Source organism: Mytilus californianus, unplaced genomic scaffold, assembly GCF_021869535.1.
Source record: "Mytilus californianus isolate M0D057914Y unplaced genomic scaffold, xbMytCali1.0.p SCAF_2, whole genome shotgun sequence".
Classification (NCBI taxonomy): Eukaryota; Metazoa; Mollusca; class Bivalvia; order Mytilida; family Mytilidae; genus Mytilus; species Mytilus californianus.
The window spans coordinates 93,451,431-93,478,834 of record NW_026262668.1 but is presented as its reverse complement, the minus strand read 5'-3'; the positions used below and the strand labels follow the sequence as shown (position 1 = coordinate 93,478,834).

The 27,404-nt window shown below is 31.6% G+C and overlaps 1 protein-coding gene across 1 annotated transcript; it reads left to right on the top strand.

Annotated features, from left to right (window-relative positions):
* Positions 1 to 615: 615 nt before the first annotated feature.
* On the top strand, positions 616 to 25,801 carry LOC127727725 (calcitonin gene-related peptide type 1 receptor-like). Its single transcript, XM_052234840.1, has 13 exons — positions 616 to 622; positions 827 to 946; positions 6,347 to 6,453; positions 7,110 to 7,201; positions 9,138 to 9,264; positions 10,923 to 11,076; positions 13,776 to 13,842; positions 18,616 to 18,679; positions 19,480 to 19,565; positions 20,463 to 20,601; positions 20,987 to 21,028; positions 21,667 to 21,801; positions 25,632 to 25,801. The coding sequence occupies exons 1-13, from the start codon at positions 616 to 618 to the stop codon at positions 25,680 to 25,682; spliced, it is 1,191 nt and encodes a 396-aa protein (XP_052090800.1). The 3' UTR covers positions 25,683 to 25,801.
* Positions 25,802 to 27,404: the final 1,603 nt, after the last annotated feature.

Below are 27,404 nucleotides of genomic sequence, written 5' to 3'. Positions count from 1 at the left end.
ATGTGCTGTAGACAAAAACAATAATAAAGATATGAATGAATAAATGTGAAATATCAGGAAAAGAAAATATTAAACAAACGTAACTGAATAAAAAGGTAATATATTATTAGTTACATGGTGTGTTAGTGACCTAATACGATATATATGGGGTCAGTAAATTCCATATGGGGTGAGAGACTATCTTCACATGTGGTATTTTGACTAGCGACCTATCAAAGTGATTTTAAAGTCTTCAATACTTAGTATTAAGATCCTACTTCCATATGTCTATACAGAAAAGAAATGCCCACAATAACAACTTTTTAGCTTTCTATATGTTTTTTTAATGAATTTATTTCAATCGTTCATTATATGTATCAATTTCTTCGTCTGATGAAACCTTTCAGATTTCTTTTTTGTTTTGAAAGGGAAGTGACTCCTTAATGCCAACAATAACAATTTGTTAGCTTTAATTATGTTTTATGAATTTATTTCAATCTTTCATCATCAATTTCTTCGTCTGTTGAAACCTTTCAGATTTTTCCTCAACACCGTGTTGTTTTTATAAAGGGTCGTGCCATCTTTTTTGTTTTGAAAGGGAAGTAACTCTTTACTAACCCCATATGGTAACTAACCATGTATGGTAACTAACCCTATATTTTTTTAGGACACCCTATATCAAATATACATAGTCACCACGTGTAGTCCTTTAACCAATCATATCCCTATAAATCTATAGGAGGTAAGATAGAAAAAATTTACAATGTGTATGCCAAATTACAATGTATATTCTAAGCCAATAGATACAGAAGTCTGCGTTTGCTGAATAAGTTACTTTTATTTTCAGAACAATTATACTGCAATGGTACATTTGATGGATACACTTGTTGGAACTATACCAAAGCAGGGACAAAGACCTATGGATACTGTCCGTTGTTTATGGTGGAGAAATTTGGCCAACAACCAGGTAATTTGAAACAACAGTAATACGTAACAGGGAATAGTTTAGTGGAAGATCGTACCAAGTCTAAATAATAAACCAGGAGGACGCAATACGTGTAAAATAGCAGATCTTGATATATGATGAACAAATTCCAATTTACTGTAAGTGGCATGATAAGTCGTGATTGGCCTTATACTAGCAATTTTAAATTTTAATTGACGGAATACGATACTTTATATAACTAAAATAATACCCATATGTTGTAATTTTCCTGCATGTGTAAGTCTATATTAGTCTTATTCTTTTAACAAAGAGACGAATGTTTTTTTCTGATTAAATCATAATAAATGTATCATATAGTGTCTAGCTAAGTTGGAACAAACGTCGACCCAAAAGAGTTTCTATTCTGTTTGATCAAATTCCAGCAATACAAAATAATGGAGAAAATGTCCTCCCCACATGGTTTAAATACTGTATCTGGTTTAATAGAAATAATTTTCTACAAGTCGAGTTTTATTGCTCGGAAATAATTTATATGTTTACAATTTCTTTCTCCGAGTGATGTTTTAAGCATTACAAAATGTTTTTTTTTACTTCAGCATGTCTTTAGCAAACACAATTTTAATTCAATACTGAATGCAAAACATTTAAAAGAAGGACCAAGTAAATATTTGATAAATCTTTTTGAAAGATTACATCACACAGCAAACAATTATACTATTTTAGTTATCGTTGTAAAGTGTTATTAAACCAGATATAGCTGTACTTAATTTGATTTTAAGATGAATACACAAAAATCAAGTATGAAATTTGACATTTATTTGAAGATTGTTTCTTGAGTGATATAAAATGAAAACAAACCCAATAATTGGATATTGATTAGATACATTTGTTACTTTCTGGGAATTCACGAAAACCGTTCTCTATTTGGCATCAAACCAACATATTTTTCTCCGACTGAATAAGTTTTGCAACGTATTTATTACGTCATTTTGTTGAAAATATTTTACGAAAACATAAATGATGAATATTAAAAACACTATGATACTAGCAATTTTATTTTTACGGGAAAACAACAAAAATTCCGAATGGAAAAAGTCATTTTATATTGAGCACAGAATTCTACAACCATTTTAGATATTTTGTTGTCAGATGCTATTATTTACGCCAATTCCTGTACACTATTACAATACAGGCAGAAAGGAATGTGCAGTAACTGTAATTGTTTTATCTTATGACTTTTCTTCATAGAATTAAATGCGCAAAGATTTGATAAATAAACAAAAATATACATGTTAAAGTAACGGTCCAGGATTCACAAGTTCAAATTCTTCGATTTTTTTTTTAAATCGCGCAAAAACTAGTACAAAATAATCTGTCCTTTCACCCTTTTCACATGTGACCACCTCTCTCTCTCTCTATTCGTTAGTTCCTGGATCGGCTACTGATTAAGCTTAGCGAATCAAATTGTGCTACTGTGAATTATCTTTTGTATATCTCCTCCATAAAAAAAAATTCAATCGGGCCACTGAAACAATTATTTCTATAATCATTGTACAAAAATCATGAATCATCATGGCAAGATTAAGAAAAAGAATGAGGTTATGCTTTAAAGTTAGAAAAATTTTGTAACTACGGAAAATATCATAAATGAAAATAAGAAAATAATAAGACGCCTTCCGTATGCATTTTTTTAAGGAAAAGGGAAAATAATAATGGCAAGCAATGGTCTTTCAACAACCTTCGCATACAACATACACATTCCAGGATTACGTATAGAGTATAGAATAACGGTCACTCGGACTTCTACAGTCTAGTAGGGATACCAATTAGAGATCATATATTGCCTGTTTGACTGTTTTGTACATGCATTTACGTCCGATCGACATTAATTAATTCTTCTATCCTGTAGTCACAAAGTGCCTATTACCTTTCTCTTTTTTTCATTTGTCCCTTTCGACCCACCGAGTCGCCAAAACCTTCTAACATGATTTATGTTGAATATGTTATCTTTCTTAATGTGGCTGAACTATTTGACATTGGACATAAGAAAAACGACTACAAGTTACTTCCAGCAGTCTATCGTAAGATCGAAATCAGTATCATTAACTCCCCAGGCATAAGATCTTAGGAACATTCGAGTCGTTATTATCATTAAGATGTCTTAGTTAAATCACAAATGAATGTAAGAGTCAGGACATATCTAATTGTATCCCAAGGGCATTTGTCATTGGTAATATTTTGTTTCCTTTCTCATATCAATTGTTTCAAATGAGTTCCCAAATGCACAATCAAACACTGTTTTGCAATTAAAATGCAAATAAAATCCCAAATGGAAGAAGAAAATAAATAAAACTGTTACATCTTATATACGGAATGATGGATTGATAGTTTTGATATAGCATGATCTGTCAAATGATTGCATTATCTAATATCACACCGGGAACATAATAATTAAACCATGTTCATTTATGTCAGATATATTAATTTCCTTCCAGTACCACTAACATTTGGTCATGTATGTCAGATATCTTTATTTACATCTAGTACCACTAATATTTAGTCATGTATGTCAGATATGTTTATTTACAACAAGTACCACTAATATTTGGTCGTTTTGTCGGATATCTTTATTCATCTCTAGTACCACTAATTTTTGGTCATGTTGTCGGATATCTTTATTTACCTTGAGTACCACTAATATTTGGTCATGTATGTCAAATATCTTTATTTATCTCTAGTACCACTAATATTTGGTCATGTATGTCAAATATTTTTATTTATCTCTAGTACCACTAATATTTGGTCATGTTGTCGGATATCTTTAGTTACTAATACTGGTCATGTATGTCGGATATCTTTTTTATTTACCTCTAGTACCACTAATATTTGGTCATGTATGTCAGATATCTTTATTTACCTCTAGTACCACTAATATTTGGTCATGTATGTCAGATATCTTTATTTACCTCTAGTACCACTAATATTTGATCATGTATGTTAGATATCTTTATTTACATCTAGTACCACTAATATTTGGTCATGTATGTCAGATATCTTTATTTACCTCTAGTACCACTAATATTTGGTCATGTATGTCAGATATCTTTATATACCTCCAGTAACACTAATAGACATGTATGTTCTAAAATGAATACAAGTTTAATCTTTCCAAAAACGTATTTAAAACTAACAAATTACTCATTAGACGAAGGAGGTTAATTCGGATCTCAATGGTTAGACTAACACGCGATACCCGTTAAGTTTTACTGATTTTTTTACTCCCTGAATGATGGGTTTAATTATAATATCTGTCAGATACAAGTAAATTGTAACCGATTTTCGATATCATCATCACCTTAAAACACATCGAGAGTAACCCAAAAATTGATGTTTAAATTTAGCATGTTCCGATGGTTACACTTACAATGTTGTGTGTTGGTTGCACCGAAGTACTGTTTTAGACCCATACTTTCTAAATTGTATAATTTGATAGTTTAACAAATTACTTTATTTTTACAAATAGCTACCTAATAATTTCACATCGGTCAGCATCGAGTAAACGCATAAGTGAACAGAGCGATCATCATTACGATATATTATATGTAATACGTGATGATATTAATACCATACACATCATACATGTACATAGGAATTGTTGGGGACAAAACTAATCGTCTTATAAACAGTTTAAAACATATGCAATGCGTAATAATAAATGTATCAATTTTGACTTCCAGGTATTATCCAACAATATGTGATCCTACCGCAACATATTCATCGATCTGGTCTCGAATACACATACTGTCAGACCATCTTATACAATTTCCCCTCCCCTACCTGACATGATCCTCATTTCATAACTCACTCAAGCCAATAGAATCTTAGCCACACATACCAATCAGAACTAACTGTTGTTTAGTAATGATTTCAAGATGGCGTTTATATGGATTGAAACTAATAGCATCGCATCGTAATGCGAAGCAGAAAATACAAAATTTCTGGTTTTTCAAAGGGTTGAGTGCAAAAAGTTAATTGCAATAATAATTCAAGCTGATTTAAGAAATACCGACTAACATTAACCAACTAGTACATTCTCAACATTTTTCATTATGATTTATATTGAATCTAGATTCAGAACAAATTGAACGTTCCTCATACTAAGTCTTAATAAAACTTCAAATTATGTTATTTGGACCATTTGAGCCTATCTTTTTTTTTTATTATTAAGACCTTAAAACTTTAAAAAAAAAAGAAAGGTGATCTATTTACAGAAATATATAAGAGTAAATGTTGGAAATACATTTTTACATCAACGAACCAGCAACTTAACAACAGAATAAAACTGGAAAAAAATCGGTTTTATGACGATTCCCCCCAATTATGTCGATTAAGAACTATAATACGTTACTATGCTAATGTTTGTGCTGTTTATACTATAGTTAAAATAGTTGTTACACTTCAAAGGGTTGGTATTAAAGAGTTTTCAGTAGTCAATAAACACTATTGTTTCCTAACTGTAAAGTTGAAATATTCGAAAGTAAAATATTCGAAAGTAGCTTGCTGTTCGGTGTGAGCCAAGGCTCTGTGTTGTAGGCCGTACTTTGACCTATAATGGTTTACTTTTATAAATTGTGACTTGGATGGAGAGTTGTCTCATTGGCACTCATATTACATCTTCTTATATCTATTGGATAACCGTCATGGAATATCTATATCACAGATGACCACGAATCTGGTCCACATGTCGAAGCTATAATTCGGTTCTCGTCTGTGTCCCGATTGTGACACACTGGTTTAATAGACAAATCAAAAATGATAATATTCATTATTGTCTCAACATTTTCAATATCAAGGACCAGTAATAAGATAAAAGAAAGCCAACGTATTAACCGGTATTTCAGTTTGTTCCTATGTTGTGTTGTTACATGACTGTTCCAGGGAACGGTTGATCATTCACAAATGTGGGGCCTCGGTGGCCAAGTCCATCTACAGTTATTACTAGCCTGTCAACACTGAGGTTATGAGTTTGAACCCGCACGTGGCAGGTGCATTCGACAATTGACATGAATTGCCAGTTTTCTTGTCGAATGTCGGTGGTTACATCCGGAAATCAGGCTTCCTCCACCACCAATGGATGACACACACATTGTATGTTTAAAAAGTTGATAACAAGTCTATAGAAAATGTTTTATTAGAAAAAAAATCCCCCCGCCCCCCCGCAAAAAAAGTAAAAAAAAATTAAAGAGAACAGAAACCAGTAAACCAGCAAACAAACAAAATATTTAAATAAATGATTAATGAATAATAATAATAATATTAACAAAACTTATAAAAATCTCTTCTTTTGCAATATGTCAATCTTATTTGCGCAGTTTATTCAACAAACACTTCGCCTACATGTTGCATGTTTGTTTATTGAAGGACAACCGTTTAAGGAATGTAATACAGATGGTACATGGTATAAACATCCTAATACTCAAAGGTCATGGACAAACTACGCTCCATGCTCTGATACTATGAAAGTACAGGTATGCATTATAGATATGTACAAGACACACCAGTTTTTCAAATAAAGTAAAAACTGTAAGCAAGCCACAATGACTGTTTATTCTGATAATTATGAAGTACATGTACTTTAGTTTACTGTAGTTGTTTTTATGCTGATGACTACGGGTATATTGATGATACGCAGCAGACAATCCACATCTGACTATTTATAGCATAATTTTACATATACCATAGATAAGTTCTATCTGCTATGACAATATTATATAACATGCACTGACTATAGATCTCTGATCTCTGATATTGACAAATGTTTTACTAAATAGACATTCCATTGTTAACGGATTTGCTGCTCTCTGTGTTCTGATACTGACAAATGTTTTAACAAATAGATATTCCATTGTTAACGGATTTGCTGCTCTCTGTGTTCTGATACTGACAAATGTTTTAACAAATAGATATTCCATTGTTAACGGATTTGCTTCTCTCTGTGTTCTGATACTGACAAATGTTTTAACAAATAAATATTCCATTGTTAACGGATTTGCTGCTCTCTGTGTTCTGATACTAACGAATGTTTCACTAAATAGAAAGTTCATTGTTGATGGATTTTTTCATCGTTGATAATATTCAAATACCTTTCTTGTGTCACTCGATTTAATTTCGTTCTTTTTTTCAGAGAGCCAATAATGTGTTATATGCTTACTTCAGTGGATATGGTGTGTCCATTGTGGTTTTGATTGTAGCCTTGTTAATATTAGCTTATTTCAGGTAAGTAACAGATACCACGGAAGAAATTAGTTTTCCTGCTAAGGTCATGGATTTTCATCTATATAATAAAGCGTTACCATTTACATGTATATGTACATTTGAACTTACAAAATGTATCAATAATCTTCAACAATCAAGTTCGGAAATCAAAAAGTAGTCAGTACTTTATACGTTTTTTTCGTTATGCCTGCAAATATTAACATGATATTTGATACGTTGGAGGTCTACGGCTATTGAATTAAAAAAATATCATGAACATTGTACTCGTCCAAACTTAGTTTTGTAATGCTTGCACATCTGCAACTGATATTTTGGGAATAGAAGATTTACAGGTAGAGTTTGAGTTCCATTCGAGTCTGGGTGCATTCGGGCGATTCGTATTGTACCGTCATAGTATAGTACTGAATTTAAAAATATTACGTTTCTTCAAGCCTGCACATATACCAGTTATACACAGATAATCAATGTCAATATCTTTCCTGTTTTCTTGAACATTGTTTTTTGTGCTTTGATTGTTTTCCCTCGTGTCCGTGGGGATACCCATTACTTGCTGTATAGTTTTGCATGTTAAGGCTAAAACCACTTTGTATCAACTATCTTATTATCTGTGTATAAAATATGTTTTTTCTTCAGCGATCCTGTCACTGAAATAAAAGAAAAAGGTATGATAAGGCCATTTTTTAACCCCTTGAATTCGAAAATCAAAAAGTGCTGTAATAAATTCATGTTTCATCCTTTGGATATTTTGTAAGACGTCGGTATTTATATCTTTAATTTAAATTCACAAATTGGCATTAGGGCTTAAAACTTCTTATATTTAGTGCAAAACATAAAAATAAACAAAACTAGCCTAATTTTGAGATCTTGCCATTACTTTTTATAGATTTAAGCAACAGCTGTAACTGCAAATTATTTTGATACAAAATGTATTTTACAAATAGGTTGAGTGTAAAATATCTCTTTTGCTAAGAATATATATATTTTGACCAAAAACTTTACATGAAATGGCTATTATAGGTTAAGTGCGTAAATTTAAACACAAATGACCTTTCTGCACTAATATGTCTACATTGTATTTACCTGTTCATTTATCAATAAAATTAGCAGATTGGAATTAAATTACAATTTGATTGTTAATCAAAATAACGGCTCTTATCATAATTCCTCCTTTAATGAGATAAAATAATTTATTTTTCTCTCATGTGTCAGATTATATATATAATGCATCAAATTTTCAGAAGCTCAGAAGGGGCTATATAAATGGGAATATAAATCATTATTTGCAATTAGGAATACAAAAATTGATCAATGTCGTTCATTTTCATCATTGAGAACTATAAAAAATACAGTATGTTTTTTTGGTAAATTACACATATTAAAGTCGACTCATATAATCTATCCTACAATATTTATACAAATATCACCAGATTATTCAGAAATTTAACCAGTTTAAATCTTTGCAATTCAAGATTATTATAACTCGCAGATGAGCTTTGGCGTATTTTATCAATAATATGTATTTCAAGCAAAAAAATTAAGCCTTACCCTGTCCGCTATGGTACATTCTCGCGATTTACAACTCAGTGCTAAGTTTATTGTTCGACAAGCTTTAAAGATCAGTCCAAAGCAATTTTTTCAATCTTAAATATCCTTAACCAATTCCAGTGACTGACTTTCTGTTTACTATACAAGTAGTACTGATTGAACAAATTTAATAGTCAATACAAGGAATACTAGTTTAAATATAGGATAACTTGCAATCGGAAACTCCTATTATAATAACAGTAATCTGTAATGTAATTCGTTCTTAATAATGCAAGACATTCTGACAGTTTATCAAAATAAGCCACGTTTGGTAATCCAATAATTTTTCCTATAGAGTAATTTATTCATCTTTACACTCAATCAGTTTTTTTTATTTTTTCTGTATTTTCAGACAGTTGAAATGCACACGAATAACTATACACAAACATCTATTTGTATCGTATATTCTAACAGCTGTATTTTGGATAACATACTACGCTAGTACTTCATTTGATCCTCATGTCGTCGCAGATAACCCGGTGAGTGTGCTTTATATTTCTTCATGTGTTGTGTGTGAATGTTGTCGAGAAAGAAAATTAAGTGAATTATAATTGGAATAGTGTTCAATGTTTTTACTCTGATGGTCTGTAAACTGTTGTTTGACATTTTTTTTCTGTTGTTTTTTGGTTATGGTGTTATCTGTCTTCTTCGATTATTAGATTATTGTATCTTCTTACTTTTTTTTTTAGAATAACATACCTTTCTTTAATTCTCTATTGATAAATTCAGAAATTATTAGAGACAAAGGCTAAAACTCTCTTATAGGCAAAGTTGAATTTTGCTTTTCTTTTTATGCTCCTTCTGCTCATATACTAGTAGCTCCTCGAGTATAATTAGTATTTTTGATTTAACAGTCTATCATCATTTTTAAGAGCACGTATAACATATGAATAAAACGGTGCATCATATTTGCGCGCATTACCATTAAATTTGTGCGTAAAAATTCCTTTTAAGGGTAAACACATGTAGATTTAGGTTAACACAGGCAAATTATACTTATTCATTTATTTGTTTACTTATAAGTGCCATGCACACTTACGAGAAGGTGGAAGTGGCAGGACAAGTCAGTTTTGATATGCACAACGGCACCAAGTCCTGGGAATGCAAATCTGAAGAGTAAAAGTACCGATTTTACATGTCGGTACATGTTGAATATTTGAAGTCCACTGCTTCAAGAAAAACGAATTCGATCAACTTCTGCTTTCTTATATTTTTGGAATTGCTCTATCAGATACTCTGTTTTTATTTTTCACTTCTGCGTACAACTGCTAGTGTAAACTTTAACTGTGAAGAAACACAAACATACATCATTTCTGAATAAAATTTTTCATTGTAGTGAGCATGGAATGATTCCGGATCATTTGTAGAAATTCAATATGAAAAATATATAATCTAAAATTATAAATATGTTCAAAATTAATAACTATCGACATATTTATTTTGGTTTATCTTTATATTTACCTGTGCTACCTGTAAAATGAATGCGCAAAAATGTAATCAAAAGCAGCGCGCAAACGTCACAAAAAACTAAATCCCCTAATTCGCGCAAATGTTAAGCGCTCGAATAAAACGAGATGTAGTGTATACGTCAGACAGACAGAAACTGATTTGATAGATAACGTTTCCAAAAACTATATGAAGATGCTTTCTTGTAAGGAATATGTACCCTTTATAAAAACTATTGAGAAATAAGGAAACATAAAAAGAAATTTTTCACTGCGATAAATAAAATACATTGATAGACATTTAATAGAAATGTACTGTAATTTATAATACACTCTGCTGAGAAAATCCGACTTATACTGATATCTTGTTACATATTCTGTACTTACAGTCTAGTCTTTTCATCGGTCACATGTCAATTTTGAAATGAAAATTTGTTTTGTTATAAATTAGACTGTTAGTTTTCTCATTTAAATTGTTTCATATTTTTCATGTTGGGGGCATTTTATAGCCGACTATACGGTATGGGGTTTTCTCATTGTTGAAGGCCGTACGGTTGGCTATAATTTCTTACATCCACTTCATTTGAACTTTGCTGTATAGTTGTCTAATTGGCAATCATACCACATCTCCTTATTTTTATATTAAGAAATTTTAAAAATATTTTTCTGTTATTTGCCTTATATTTTACAAGGTATGGTGCCGAATACTGCATGTACTTTCACAATATGTAACAGTTTGTAACTATGCTTGGATGTTTTGCGAAGGATTTTATCTTCATACTGTACTTGTACTGACTTTTACAAACGAGAAGACATTGCTAAAAATATGTTACGTAGTTGGATGGGGTAAGTACTTTTGAATTAGACGCAACAGTTGTTTCTTATGTTCAAATCTCATAAAAACATCCAAAGCGTACATATCAAGGCACAAAACAAAACTTTAGGGAATCGCATAAATTCCAAAGAGACTTGGTGCGTCGAAAAGTTAAGCGGCGCATGTTATGCATTCAACACCCGCCATGCGACCAACACTCAGTTAAAATATCTTAATATACAATAGGACAAAATCGGTAATTCAACTGAGATTTATAACAAATTACAATTAATTCTTAACATTTATATCTTTTCAATTTGGCACTTTTATAATTAAAGTGACTGCATAATTTCCTATTCCATTGTCATTTGAAAGGTCTGACAGCAACAGTAGTAAAAACTGTTATTGAATATATCGAAAGTGTTTTGAGGTTAGCATCGTAGTCTGACATACAGTAAACAAAAACAAACAGTTTGTTACGAATGTTGTACACCTTGACTTACTAAACCTCAAAGTTCATCGTTGCAGAAATTCTTGCAAAATAAGATGAAAAACCGCAATTCACGAGCTATGTCTTTGGTTTATTGCTTATCACCAATCATTTTTATGGAACTTTTGTTCCATGTATATCTATACAATATACCTTTCTTGCTTGATTTTTTTGGTGTATAGATCTTCAGGTTTACAAAAAGGACCTCATTTTTTCCAGTTTGTGTTCATGAGGCAACTACTCATTGTTACACACCTGATTCATCATATTTCAATTCAGTCATAGTGTTTATTCAAAATGTTTGCAGACATCCCATTTACATTGCCCAGTACAACCATTTTTGTCATTGATAAGTTTTACTTTCAAAGCTTTGCAAAGATACGTGACTTCTACAGTCAATGATGCTGTAAAAGAGTAAAGGGGGTTGGTAGAGGTGCTACAGATAAGGAAGAGCTATGAAGTTCAATGTTGAATTTCCAGCATCCATCAAAATAAAGAACCGTAACGAACTCGCTGGTTTATGGCTATATCTGATTGTTTTAGGGGTTTTCTGTCTCATGTTCATCAACTCAATCTTTTTATCCAAATGTTACATAATTGCACAAACGCAGTAATTCAGTTCGATAGGCCTAATGTTAAAACATTGTCGGAAATTACTGCCTTATGGTCCCATCGTTTGGTAAAGAATCTGTTAGAGTACCTATAATCTTATTCGGTCTTTTTGTTCAATAGTAAAACATTTGACTATACTTCGTCCTTTACACAATTATTGTTTATCCTAAACTTGAAAGACTATTTGAAGACATAATGAAAGAACTAATCCAACTTTGTTTCATTAAAAAGGATGTTAAAAGCATGATACCTTGTAAAAACGCTCTTATTTGGAAAAATAAGTTCTCTGAAATTGACATCATCTGTCAAGTAGTAAATGTCTACAACTATAGATTCGTGTTCTTTTATACTGAAAAATCTTTACTACTCGTTAAAATTTCTTTGTAGAATGATCCAGGCGTTGTATTCACATCATGCGCTCTGATGCTTGAGACATTTGCTGAAATATATAAAATATTTGTTATAGTTATAATTCGACATATAGGAAAATCATTATTAACTTGACTTGTACATTTTAAGTAGAAGTATGTTTTTTAATTAGTCACTGTAGGTCAAAATGACTTATTTGTATAAAAAACAAAGCATTAAACCAACTTCTTTTACTAGAACTGTAAGATCATGCGTATTTTTTTTAGAAAAAACACCACTTTGATATTGAAAACCACCAGTAAATTGTTAAAAACGCGTTTTCGTCATTTCAGAAAGCTATTTCCGTGTCTACAAAATGATCTGACATGATGCTTACGTAATGATGACGTATCTTCTTACTGCTAGTGAACTATGTAAACATGTTTGTTAACTATAAACATTAAACTTCACTATAATTACAATACTCTAATATCGCAATGAATCAAATGGCCTCACAAGTTATTGCATTTCTATCATGAAAAAGTGAAAGCGTAAAATAACAGCTCAATTTTTATGCGAAAGGAAGTCAATAAATGTATAAAGTTTTAATACAAGGACACTAAAATTGAAATGCCAAAGCGGTAAGAAGACATTTGAAATTAAATGACTATCCAGTAACATTTCATAGATCTGCATTACAGGAAAACAGTTTTGTCAACTTCAAGTAATAAAATGCCATATAATTTTATTTCTATATTCCGACGTAGTGACATTTTTCACGGAAATGGTAATTATTCACGAAATGCAAATGTTATTCCTGTATGAATATAGAATAAGAATATTTATTGGTCTAATTAAGGGCCCTGAACGTGTGTTATGGTGCATATCAAAATGTCAACTATTTAGACGCAAAAGAACAATAGTTACAACAGTTTCCTGTTTTGGCACAACTTTTCTGAATTTTTAGATTGCAATGTTCTTGAAGTTCGTGTTTTATTTGGATATCTGAATGTTGACCTCTAGATATCTGTATGTGGACCTCTAGATATCTGTATGTGGACCTCTAGATATATGTATGTTGACCTCTAGATATCTGTATGTTGACCTCTAGATGTTATTAGTTGCTGTCTCATTAACTTATACCATATCTCTCTTTTTTTTATCCCTATTCATGCATAGAACACAGATATCGCATAAGTATATCACTACTCATTTATTTCTATAAAGAAACGACTTGTTGCTGAAATAAATGATTGTTTATCACATTTTTGTATTTCACAGGCATCCCAGTCGTACCTTCTGCTGTTTATACAGTGTTACGTTCAACAAACGAAGATGTTAATAATAGGTTTGTTTATATATGATGCTAATCAAGGAAATCAAAACTAATTTTCAGGACCGATTGCTCTGTCACTTTTAGTAAGTAACTATGACTTCAAAAAATTGCAATGTTGTATTAAAAATCGACAAAAAAGAAGTAATAAATATAATTAAGTTTGTTCAATCTATTATTATTATTTTATATTATGTTTGAAAATTATGATTGTAATTATTCTGCTCATTCCGGGAACCGTAATTGGCAAATAAAAAATGAGTATGTTTTCTTGTCTGTCGTATACATGTATGATGTTTTCTAAATTTTTTCTATAAATTCTGATTATGCCTGGCAGTTCAAACCCACATCAACTACTTTCAAAAATGATGAAAAAGTTTTTTTAAGTGGAATTTGTAAATAAAGATTTAGTAGCTATCAATATTAGTAATTTTTCCCACTAGAAATCTGTAAAAGAACACAAAAATACCTGATTACTTCAAAGATGATACTACTCTTGTCTCATATACCTACTCCATATCCATTGCATCTAAAGTTGATTACCACAAGAGGGTGCTAGAGACCTTTCGGCCGAAAGAATTAAAATCCAAACCTACCGATTGCTCTTGTTCATTAACCCCATACAAGTATAGTCCCGCTGGTCAATGTTATAATACGGATATTGTTTGATTACAATTTTGCTGTTATACAATTTATTAAATTATTTTAAATAAAGGAATATATCTCCCTCATGTATAGCTCTGACTTATTCCTATTCCGGATTTGGCTATACTTTAGGTCCTTTTTGGTTTGATCCACTCTTCAACATTTGCATTAGATTTTGTATATTCTATTATTTTGGCCTAGAGCATCACTGAAGAGACATTTTAAAATTATCGAAATGCGCATCTGGTGCACTAAAATTGGTACCGTTTATGTTATATTATTACAACTGGAACACTGGGTATCGTAAATAATGAACAACTCAGAGAGTTAACGAAAGGCCTGATGTATCGAATTTTTCAGCCAATCAACTGAAAACAAAAGTATCCAGGTTGCTAATTGGTTTAGTTGAGGAAAGTAGGTTTCTAACCCATAAAAAATAGCCCAAAGTCGTGAATGCTTTATCCTCTCTACAGGAAAAAATATGTTGTTCCAGCTGACAATGGCTGAAACAAAATGAGCGCATCCTTATTTGGAATGTCTAACAAACTTAAAATTCGAAGCATATCTTGGAATCCAACATCTATCCCTGCATTATTGACGCAAGAATAGATTTAAGAAAACCATAAATCCGTCCTTCTCTCCATTGGTATTACTGAAAATCTCCCTTTTTCTGGATACCTTAATTTGACAAAATCGTTATAAAGAACGATATATAGCAGTATCCTCTAGATGTTCGACATCACAATTTTCTGAAGTTCATACTTTTATTCTTTCTACAGTAAGGGATGACACATTAAGAAATATTGTGATCAGGTAAAATCAGTGGTGTCAATCAGATGTGGATTCTTAGTCTTTAATTTTCTATGTGTTGTGGACTTGTTTGTGTTTCGTCATCTTTCGGTTTTTGCCATGGCATTGTCATATTCTCTCGACTTATGAGATTAAAAGTTCCCTAAGTATATATCACCTCTTTCACAGTCTCAGTGTACAAGTTTGCAGTATAATCAGAACTTTTCCCACATACACAATTAAAAGATCGACAAACTATTTTAATTAAACAGAGACTTTATCACAGAAATGGGAATCGTAGATACAAAATCATTGTTTTAAGTCCTGAAAATTCCAACAACAAATACACCGAAGATAATATCATAAAAATGCTGAATATTTTGAACGATAACAAATTTGTTTAGTTTGGTGGATTCATATTTCTTCAGACGGTATTCCAATTGGTATCAATTATTCTTTTGGCCAATACATTTACCGATTGTGTGCATGTGTGCTCAGATTTTTATAGTTTGTTCTTAAATATGTTTCAGTGTTCTAATCGTGTATAAAATAAATAAATAAAAAAAAAAAAAAAAATAAAAATAAATAAATAAATAAATAAATAAATAAATAAATAAATAAATAAATAATCTTTATTTCAAGAGTATAATCTCATTGTTTATAACATATTGTTGATAACACATTGTTGCACCACTGTCCAAGGTTAGGGGGAATGTTTGGCGCCAGCAAACATGTTTAACCCAGCCACATTATTTATGTGCCTGTCTCAAGTCAGGAGCCTGTAGTTCAGTTGTTTTCCTTGGTTCATGTATGTGATTTATGTTTTTCGTAAACTGTATTGTTATAAATAAGACCGTTAGTTTTCTCAATTGAATTGTTTCATATTTTATGTCGGGGCCTTTTTTAGCCGACTATACGTTTTGGGTTTTTCACCTTGTTGAAGGCCTTACGGTTGCCTATGATTGCTTTCATGCACTAGATTTGAGCTTTGATGGATACTTGTCTCATTGACAATTTACCACATCTCTTTATTTTTATATGGTGAGTGATGCATGCGTTGCAGGAGACGCTAACCCTGTCGATACACCCGGTCTCGCTCCTTTTAGAATTCATGCGATTCCCTCAGGTTTTGTTTACTTATCTTTATTTATCTATTCTTACACTACCAAGAATTATATCACATGGTTATTGTACATTTCTACTCTCTTGTAAATCATTACTGAACGGCTACATGATACAATTGTAATGTTCTACTTTTGGTAAATTCAGTACTGTTTTTTTTCAGTACTGTAACAGTACTGATTTCTTTAGTATTGTAATAGTACTGATTTCTACTGTACTGTAACAGTAATGATTTTTGCTTTACTGTAACAGTACTGATTTTTGCTGAACTGTAACAGTACTGATTTCTTCAGTTCTGTAGCAGTACGGAGTTTTTCAGTACAGTAATTGTACTGAATTTTTTAGTTCTGTAACAGTAGTTTTTTCAGGAATGTTTCAGTACTGATTTTTTCAGTTCTGTTTCTAGACTGATTTATTTCAGTAGTGATTCAACACTAACTTTTGATTGCTGTTCCTTATTGATATTTCATCTTGTTGAAGTCACTTTTTCTGTGAAGTCTTTTTTTGTTAGTTTGATATTCCATAATGATAAATAAAATTAAGGAGATGTTGTATGATTGCCAATAAGACAACTATCCACTAGATGGACCATTAAAATGTGGAAATTAAGTACTATTTTGTTATTTCAGTTACTTATATACCCATGCTTATGAATTGAGTGTGGTTTAAAGAATTTGAGTAAATACTCCTTGATGTTGCAAAATAAAATAGCATCTGTAGGATTTTTGAAATTACACATTACATTAGAGTTTCAGCGAGATTAAGCCCAAAAAATAGCCCAATGCCACCGAGGGGTTAACGCACTGAGAAAATCCCACACTCAGTCGCGGGCTTCGTCTGGTCCTGAACAATAATGTATACTATTATAGCGAAATGGACGCCACACTAAACTCCAAAACATACAAATGAACAAAAAAAAAAAACACACAAGACTTGCAAAGGCTAGAGGTTCATGACTTAGGACAGGTGCAAAATTAAGTTAAGCATGTTTTGTGAGATCTCAACCCTCCCCCTTTTACTCTTACTCTAGCCAATGTTGAATAAACAAACACAGCAAATCGCACAGTAACACTCAGTTTAAAAGAAGTAAGAGTCATGTGTTATAATAGGTAACAGAAGAAAACTAAGCAAAATGGCAATGATAAACACAAATTAACAGAGGACTACAAGCAGTTACTGACATGCAAGCTCCAGACTGCAATTAAACTGATTGAAAGATTATTTCTTCGTCATGTGAAAATCAACCACAATCCCTCCCGTTGGGGTCTTAGTATCATGCCATCATAAATTCTACAAGAAAAGATCATAACAAGTATCATGCCAACAACTGGTTTCAGAATTAAAGAACCTTAGTGAGCGCGCTCACATACCCCACGTCCCCACATTGTCATTGGAGAAATAAAATAAGTGTAAGAAAAAAAAATTGTATAAGAAAAAAAATTGAATCATAATTTCCTGTCAATATGCAAGTCTACATAGTATGTCCTTATTATCTACAAAGTTTCATGAAATTCTGTTGTGTGGTTCAAGTTCAGTAATCGTTTTCTTATAATTTGATAATTTGGTATTGAACTGAAGGAAAATCATTGATAGAACTTCTGTTGTCAAAAACTCAGTCAATACTAGAATTGACCAGGCCAGCATTAATACTGGTAAAAACTGGGAAATAGTGGTCAATTGAGAAAAATCAGAACTGAATTTACCAAAAGTAGAACATTACAATTTATCATGTAGCCGTTCAGTACTAATGTACAAGAGGGTAGAAATGTACAATAAACATGTGATATAATTCTTGGTAGTGTACTTGGATTTATGAGATTTTAACAAAGGTAAACTATTGTTGCCTTATATTTAACAATAGCAAATCTACGTATGTATCATAATGTGCGTATATGCCAAACAACAATAAAATCATTTGTCCGTCAATACTGCCTAAATGGAAAAAAAAAAGACAATACGACAAACAGTTGTTTTACTTTTTACCAGAAATAAAGTATACTGAGCAACACATACCTCACTTAAACCTGAGTGGTCATGGACGGCTATGCAGTTCCTATAAGATTGTTGTTTCCTTTTTTCTTAAATATTTTGCTGGTTGATATTTAAATAAATGTCTTGTCATGAGGTTTATAAACAACGTGAAGTAGTTTTGTTCGCTATACAGATTCAATATATTTGATTTCTATATTACATAACGTTTATACATGTGTTTCGTTTATTTAATATTCATAGCTGTTGGCATGATGATACAATCTTGATATGGACATTTTCAGGACCGATTGCTCTGTCACTTTTAGTAAGTAACTATGACTTGTATAAAATCACATAAAATTGCAATGTTGTATTAAAAATCGACAAAAAGAAGTAACAAATATATATAACCCCAATGTAATTTAAAATTTCGTACGTCCATATTATGGTATAGTGCGAGTACAAAAATACAAAGATGGAACTTATGTGCACGAGTTTTCCTTTGGATGAATCCAGTTTTTCTGATGTGAGAACTTTGCACATGTATCTTATGGCGAGAATATTGTATCTTATTGTGAGAACATTTTCACGAATACCGTGAAGACTTTTATATATGATTATATCTGGAAACTGACCCACTAGTATTGAGTTAGGAAAAAACCAAAAACCCGAAAACAATTGCACTTTCTTTTTTTTTTTCTCTTTATATACTGAGATTATCCCACAAAAACGATTTTCTCTTTTATTTGAAAATGATGTCATTTTGTGGTCTTTCTGTCCACGTGTTTTTGTATTCCCATATATCATATACCTCTAGCTTGAAAACAAAATTGATGATGCATATTTATATAATTATTTTGGAATGAAGTGAATGATATAATTTATACTATGTTTGGTGAAGTGTAAAGTGAATTGTATGTTTGTAAGGTCTAATCTATTTATGTTCTGTATTCAAGATAATAACATGGTTTCCAAGGCTCCGTGTTGAAGGCCTTACTTTGACCTATAATTGTTAACTTTTTATACATTGTGACTTGGATGGAGAGTTGTCTCATTTGCACTCATACCCCATCTTCTTATTTATATTTACTTTATTTGTATTATGTTCATATTTTTTTCTTGTAGATAAATGTTATTTTCCTAATGAATATAATACGCATTCTTTGTTCAAAAGTAAATGCTAATAGACCGCAATCATTGCAATCTTTAAGGTTTGTAGTTTACATTATAGATTTATGAAACCAATAAAAAAATGTATTACATGTCACTGTAATTTGTTTAATGTAACGTCGTGTTCATATACAGAACTCTGACTGAATTGACATTAAATAACCCCAAACCCCTGATATTTTATCATGATAGGCTTATATAAATGTTGAAAAAAAATCATTAAATATCTGTACTGATTCCGGTAACCAGTATATTGTCATGATTTAGGTAGAAGAATAAAAAAAAAGGAAAAAGAAAAAGAAAGAATTGTTGTTTTTATGGTGTATGATATCCCAGTGCACGACACACTGTTTCCTGATTAACATTGATCAGGTACACTCGTGAAAATTTGGAAAGCTTAAAATACAAAATTATGATAGCGTAAAAACTAAACCGGTCAAATGTAATATGAATATTAACCCTGCTTTGTACTAGGCCGACACGCTGAGCCAGATTTTTAACGAGCTAGTTCACAAAATAACAGTTCGCAGGAAGACATATCAACTTACCCGGACGCATTATTCTGACTCCGAGCCGACCAGTCTTTGCTCTTACTCCTTAATGCCGCGTGTTTGGCGAAGAAGCAGCAAATACCAATTTTAAAGTCTTTGGTTTGACCCGACCTGGGTTCGAACCCACCAACCTCCCTCACTCGAGGCGAACACGATACCAACAGACCACTGAGGCGGTTCAAAAAATCATGAAACCCTAATACAAACATGTAACACAGAAATTAAAAATTGTAAAAATACTGATTTCTGACAGACTAATGTCTCGTCAAAAATATGAAGGATGTATCTGTTAGATTTATAATACTTTTTAGTATTCGAAAACAAGTGGCAAAAAAGTAGCCTTATTAAACCGTGTCGATTGTTAAACTTGACATTTGTATTTTTCAGGCAATCTCTAAAAGCAACCTGTATTTTGATACCTTTGTTAGGCATTCAGTACATTGCTTTACCATTCCGTCCAAACGACGGAAACGAACATGGCAAATATGTGTATGATATGGCGTCAGCGTGTCTTTCTTCATTTCAGGTACAATTAAGTATTTTAACCATTTTGAAAATTTTCAAAAGTAACAAAATGTTTTTCTTTTTTTTATATTTTTACATAAGATGAAAAGTGAAAACGCGGAAAAGCCAGATCAATTAATTTGAAGTATGTATGTGCAGTGTATATTTTATAAGTCTATTTGCCAATTCCGCAATTGACCCTGTAATTAGAGATTCATATTTTGGGTTGCTTCCCTTAAGATGGACATACATTTTCATTGACAATAAAGAGCTCTTTAGCGGAAATATTAAATTTATTTGTGCTTTATGTGTGTAATCTTTAAGTTTGTCAACTCTTTTCATTCCATTTAATCTTTTATATTGAAAGTTATTTTTAACACCTAAAAAGATGTTCGATTATTTTTCAGGGTTTTCTTGTATCTCTTCTTTTCTGTTTCTTGAATGGAGAAGTGAGTATTCTAAACTTGTATGAATATTGCCAAGTGCGCTGAAAAAAGGCATCTAACTGTAGATGTAATCAGATATCTAACCTTTAAAATGATATTTGATGTAAATTCAATACCAATATTAAACTAGCTGACCAGCAAATGTGTTGTTCATGTTTAAGTAGTCTTAAACATATAAATACTATATTTTTTCACAAATAACTACAAAATACACAAAAATTTAAACAAATTACCAATTAAAGCACAAAGAGAACATAGATGTTATTAAGAAATCCATGACTATAGTTCAATTACGTGTACACAATACTATAAAATTGTACGTTTATAAATAATGAAATTATTAAGAAACTAAGGTTTCAACTCCCTCAGGCAAAGTTGACCTTATATGCACTTGGCTAATTTTTTAGTTCCTTTTTGGTTATATAGCTCTTTAACTGTTTCGGTTTTTATACATCCTTGGCTTTCAAATATTCGGCTTTGAGCGTTCCTGATAAAATCCAGAAAAGCTCTTCGGACGTGTTGTTTTCATTTTATTAAAGAATTTGCCAATGTGTAAATGAAATTTATTTGATTTGACATTGCTAAACTTCACAGAAATGAATATAAAATTAAAATAATTATAAAGTTTTGGGATGTTACAGGTTTTGAGTTTGCTTAAATCACAGATTAAAATGCTGCAGCGATGTGTGAGTTATACAGAGACTTTACCGAGTTACATGTATGCATCGGTTTACCGATCTGAAGGCGGAAAACACATCACTGACACAGAGCTCAAGGTTAACTATATTTTGTTGCTATGATATAATCAGAATAATATGATAACCAATTTCAAGTTGATTATATCTCAAATTTAATGAACGATAGACACCATAGTCTTCCTACTGTAAATATGCATTATCACTATTGAATTTATTTCATGATGGAATATACATCATTTGTATTTGTAAGTTCAAGAACAATTGGTACTTTTGAAATCTCTAATATGAGCTTTAACCCAACTAAAATGATTAATTAGACTGACAAAAATCGTTGAATGATGAGAGCGAAAGTCCTAACCGGTCAACAATTTTCGACACTGTTTAATTAAATTTTAGTTTGGTCAAAGCATAATATAATCCAATATAATCAATTAACATTATTATCCAGACAGCGTCGCACTGTGTAAATAATAATTTTTATTGCTAACCATATTGAGGATATAATCAATAAAGTGCTAATAATACAAATGACCTATATTTCATTTCTCGAATCCTGACGCCGACTATACACATGAACGCTCCTTCCGCTGACCGTGTATTTGAGCATTCAGTTATAATTTATAATTTGTACGCTCCGCCAACTGATCGCATAAACTGATCATTTTTTCATATTCCATGTAGCGTGCATAGTTTGAAATGTTCTTATGCCTTCTCAAGATGGAACATAAGACAATTTGCCGATATAACTGATGAGGAAATTGCGTAAAAACGATTGAAAATTATGATTAATAAAGAAGCTGCTACTATTTTCCAGGAGTACATAAAAAGAAATATTATCGATCCGGGATTCGAACATTTGACACATTCAATAAACTCACCAAAGATGCCAGGATAAGTAAAAAAGGCCAGAGAAGGTACGAATTTAAAGAGAATTGATGGCCAAAAATTCCGAAAGGTTTTGCCAAATAAAGCTAAGGTTATCTATTCCGAGAGTAGGAAATCCTTAGTATGTGTTAAATGAAACGTTGAACCATTAGTATTTGGATATGCGAAAAACTGATAGAAACGATTATAAAACAAAATTCACTGCAATGCTTAAGACATTCATTGAATGCCCCAGTTCACAATAAAACAAAGTTGAATCATTAAAGATGAAAGTATTAATGCTTTCTAGATGAAAATACAAAGTAATAATAGCAGAACTATAAAGCTTGGAGTTTATGAGATTTAGAGCAGTCTGTATTGTACCAGCGGGTTGATAATGGTGACAAGATACGTATGGGACAGACGTTTACAGAAAGCATCACTGAGCTTTTTAATGCTAGGTTTAACTGTTGGTGAAACGTCATCGAACACTCGTGCTTTATCTAGCTCCAGTTCTACAGTGTCTACAAACTTTGGCAAATACCCTTACTTTTAGATTTCCTCCTTTACCGAATATTTCTACAGAGGGAACACCACTGCTATGAGTATGAGCACGTAGTTGTGTTAGTTATTACGTTAGTACTCTATAAACATCTGTAAAGGAATATAAAGGTCCGCTTTTGCCATTATGCAAACTGTTGCCGTGAAATGCCTTTACACCAAAGCAATTAATTTCAGTTCCTCAATGAAACAGTACACAAACATTTCGTGAATCATAACAAGGCGTCAATCTAAACGAACTTTTCAATGATTTTACTAAAACTTCCGTAAACATAAATCATACTTCACTCTACTGACAACAACTTTTCAACAACCGTTCCGTTACTATTGGCTATAAAGACACTGACTCGACTGTTTCGGTTCGTACACATACTTGGTTATCAATATTCGACTTTGAGCCTGAAACGCATGAAATTTATAAAGTATTGTTTTCATTTTTAAGATGAAAAACAGAACTGATTTATTCAAAGAATACGTTTTCATTTGGAGTTATGTTAAATTAAAAGACAGTGTTCTGGAGTATTTAACTTTTATTTCATTCAATTTTATTCTAGTTTTATTTATTATTCAAATTTTAAGAGTTTTCTGGATGAAAACTCTTTGTACTTTGTACATCTTTTATAATTTATTTTTATGATATATAATTGAGAAGTAAAATAATGCATTCAATTCAATTCCTCTCCATTATTCACGCCATGAATTGCTGTCATTATTATTGGCCTGCATATAGATGTCAACACTGTTGAATTTTCGATTAAAGGTCAACTTTTCGTCTGTTGTCTGATATTTGCTTGCGCTCTGATCTAGGCCAATACACGCTAATGTCATCAGTGTTTTTCTTGATTTGTTCTTATTATAGCCCACATGTGCATACAACGTAAACAGGTTATAACGTGATTGCATTTAGGCTACATGTGTTTGTTATATAAGAAGATTACTGTTTTTGAGCATGTGTAAGGCGAACATGGTTATTTAGCAGATCGCCTTACAGCCAGTAGAATCCAAGGTTACAGCTGCATTACCGTACAAATCGTCTTAACAAAAGACAAGTTTATACCGCACATGGTATGATAAAAATTCCTCTTACTCCAAACAAGTGGTGAATGAATATAAAAGGTTACAAAAACTTGAATTGACATCAATTTAAATCTATGAGGAACCAAAAAATGTGATAAAGACAAAAGACAAAAAGTGATTTGGTACAGACGTGAAACTTTATTTCGTACTGTTGAACCATGTATTCCTTGATAATCATATATCCAGGTCAACATGAAAGTGTTTGCAAATCTTTTGATGGTTGGCTTTGTTGTTTCTTGGTCCAATCTTTGAAAGACGTGGACTTCGAAACGATCATATTAAGAGTTAAAAGGTAGGACGACACCACGGGGCAATACAAAAAACACTTAGTCAATGAAAGACACACAATAAAATGACCAGAAAAAACAACAGTCCCAAATACTATAGTTTACACACAGAAAACTAAAGACGAAGAAATACGATCCCAACTTAAGGATTCATGAAATATGGTGTCAAAATACACAAAAAATAAAAAAAAAAAAAAAAAAAAAAACGTTATCAATCTAATGCGTCTGAAGCGCTTTTCTGGATTTAACTTCATCAGGAACGCTTAAGCCGAATATTTGAAAGTCAAGGAAGTACAAAATATAACTTTGAATAACCGACCTTCCTTTAAGAAGACAAATTTTCACTTCTATCTTTCTATAAAATATTGTCTATTAATAGATGAAAAAAAATCATAGGTGGGGAAAAATATCATGAAACATAATCAAAATTTTGCTTTACACAAGCACCATTAACGAAAAAAAACACTTTTAAAATTGCCTCTTTTACAGCAATTTATATATATATTGTTAATACATGTATTTAAAACACTGTACTACACTTGATTAATGTGTGCAACAATTTAATCTACTCAGATGCAAACTGAAAATTAAAACGATTGAATGATTGGTTGTTGGTTGCTTAACGTACAGTGGCAAATATTTGATGCATGTTAAGGACGATGACAAAAACCCCGATTAAATGGATAATGCTTCAAAAACCCACAAGTCGAAGAAAGACTGACAGCACCCCCGATTTTCAAACGATTAAATGGATAATGCTTATATAATCGGGGGTGCTGTCAGTTTTTCTTCGAATTGTGGGTTTTTACTTATCACTGGTATTTTCTCTCTTTCTTACACTGATGATATATACAAGATGTTAGTTTTCTCGTCGTTTGAATTTTTTTATATATGTCATGTCGGGGCATTTATAGATTTTATTTGCTCATTGTTGAAGGCCTAACGGTGATCTATAGTTGAACTTCATTTGGTCTCTGATGGAAAGTTATCTCATTGGAAATCATCCAATTATACATCATATTCTTAATTTTATATTAATACAATAAGTTATTGTTCGACCTTCAAAGTTGTGTTTAATTTACTTATATTATTTACGTGTTATCTAATTCTATATTTCAGGAACATATAATAGAAGATAAACAGGTCGAAGTTGACTTTTCTTTGGCATAATTGTAGCCATTACTTTACACTGTTGTGCTGGATCGTCGTGTTTAAATTATTTATCTATTAATAAAATATTGTTACATATGACCATGCGTAAGTACATATGCATAAATATTTGTTTATATATAAACAGCAATTCATATTAAAAAAGTAATTGTTTTTTGTAACACTTTGATTAAAAAGAAAGCAAAAAGCATGGTATGCATCGAAATGTGTTTGAAAAACTCATCAAAGATAAAAACTGAATTCAGAAACAAATACTAGGATAGACTGAAAAATTAAAGAATACAAAAATTCAAACAAAAATCAACCAATTATTAGCAAAATAATAATAGTAAAGAAAGGATAAGTTTCTTAAGTGTATGTGTACTGTTTCCTTAAAAATGTATTAAGGGTTTTGCTTATAAAACACATTTCTATATTAGTAGCTTCTTGTAAATGTATAAAAATTGCTTTATGGAAATCTGTAAATATTGAAAGACCCTAACTGTAAATATTTTTAATAAAGGAAACTCGGGTTAAGAGGAAATCGCATTTTCTCAGAGACCATATGTCTGAAAGCTTTAACACTCATTTAGATTGCTAACCATGATAAACGTCTTTTTGACTTTTGAAAATAGTGAGCATTATGGGACAGTTGCTATTTTTGTACAAATGTACAATTAAAAGGTTTTACGGAATCCATCACGAATTGGTTCACCTTTATGGAATATATGTGTCACAGATGACCACGAATATGCTCCAATTGTCGTAACTACAATCCCGTCTTCTTTTTCCTCGATTGTGAAATTACAGAACGAACATGACGTTTGCCACTAGTGGAGCAGAGTCTTTTTATCCTTTCGGAGCACCTGAGAACATCCCTAGTTTTTTGTGGCGTTCTTTTTGCTAAGTATTTTAATTTTAGTTATCTATGGATTGTTTTATGGACTTGTTTTTGTCGTCGTCTTGATTTTGGGCTATGACGTTTCTCTTCTTCGACTTTTACGTTATAAATATCCCAATGGCATTTTCCTCCTCTTTTTTCGTGTAGCATTTAAATGAACCGTGTGAACGCTACTCCACCAAAAATTATTTTCCAAAAGGTTCAAACTTACTACGATTGTTAGCGTCTTTTTTATGGTCTATTGTTGCACACTAGTAAAACAACTTGTTCGCCCAACTCTGAGAAAGATGTCCGTTAAAATACAAAGTATGAGTACATGAAATTACAGACAAAAAATGCTAATAGAAGTTGCGATACAAAGTAAGTTCTCAGAGTAAATGCTGTTATAAAATTGAGAATGGAAATGGGGAATGTGTCAAAGAGACAACAACCCGACCATAGGGCAGATAACAGCCGAAGGGCACCAATGGGTCTTCAATGCATACATCACCGCTATTCACAAATGTAAAAAAGTATAACCCACTCAAGGTAATAACCGACAAATTACAAGATTGTTACATGTTTTATATAATCTAGACGTATTGTGTTATCTGGGGCATTCGTTTACTCAGCTTGCCAATTTTGTTCAGTGAGAGATCGGATGAAGACCAAAGTCAAAACATATGCCAGGTGATTATTGTAATTGGTGTTGATATGACTTGATATCCTTCTACTAAGGGTTCCTGAAATCGTTCTTTAAAATAAGAACACAAAGTTCTATTCAGTTGAAAAACGCCACTGATCTGTTATTTTGTTATTATAATATAATTTAAAAAATTAAATCAAAATACAAATTAAAATTA

Coding starts and splice junctions, on each gene's coding strand:
- LOC127727725 (XM_052234840.1), top strand. Junction 13,843..18,615: donor AACGAAGATGTTAATAATAG/GTTTGTTTATAT, acceptor TAATATTCATAG/CTGTTGGCATGATGATACAA. Junction 19,566..20,462: donor CAATCATTGCAATCTTTAAG/GTTTGTAGTTTA, acceptor TGTATTTTTCAG/GCAATCTCTAAAAGCAACCT.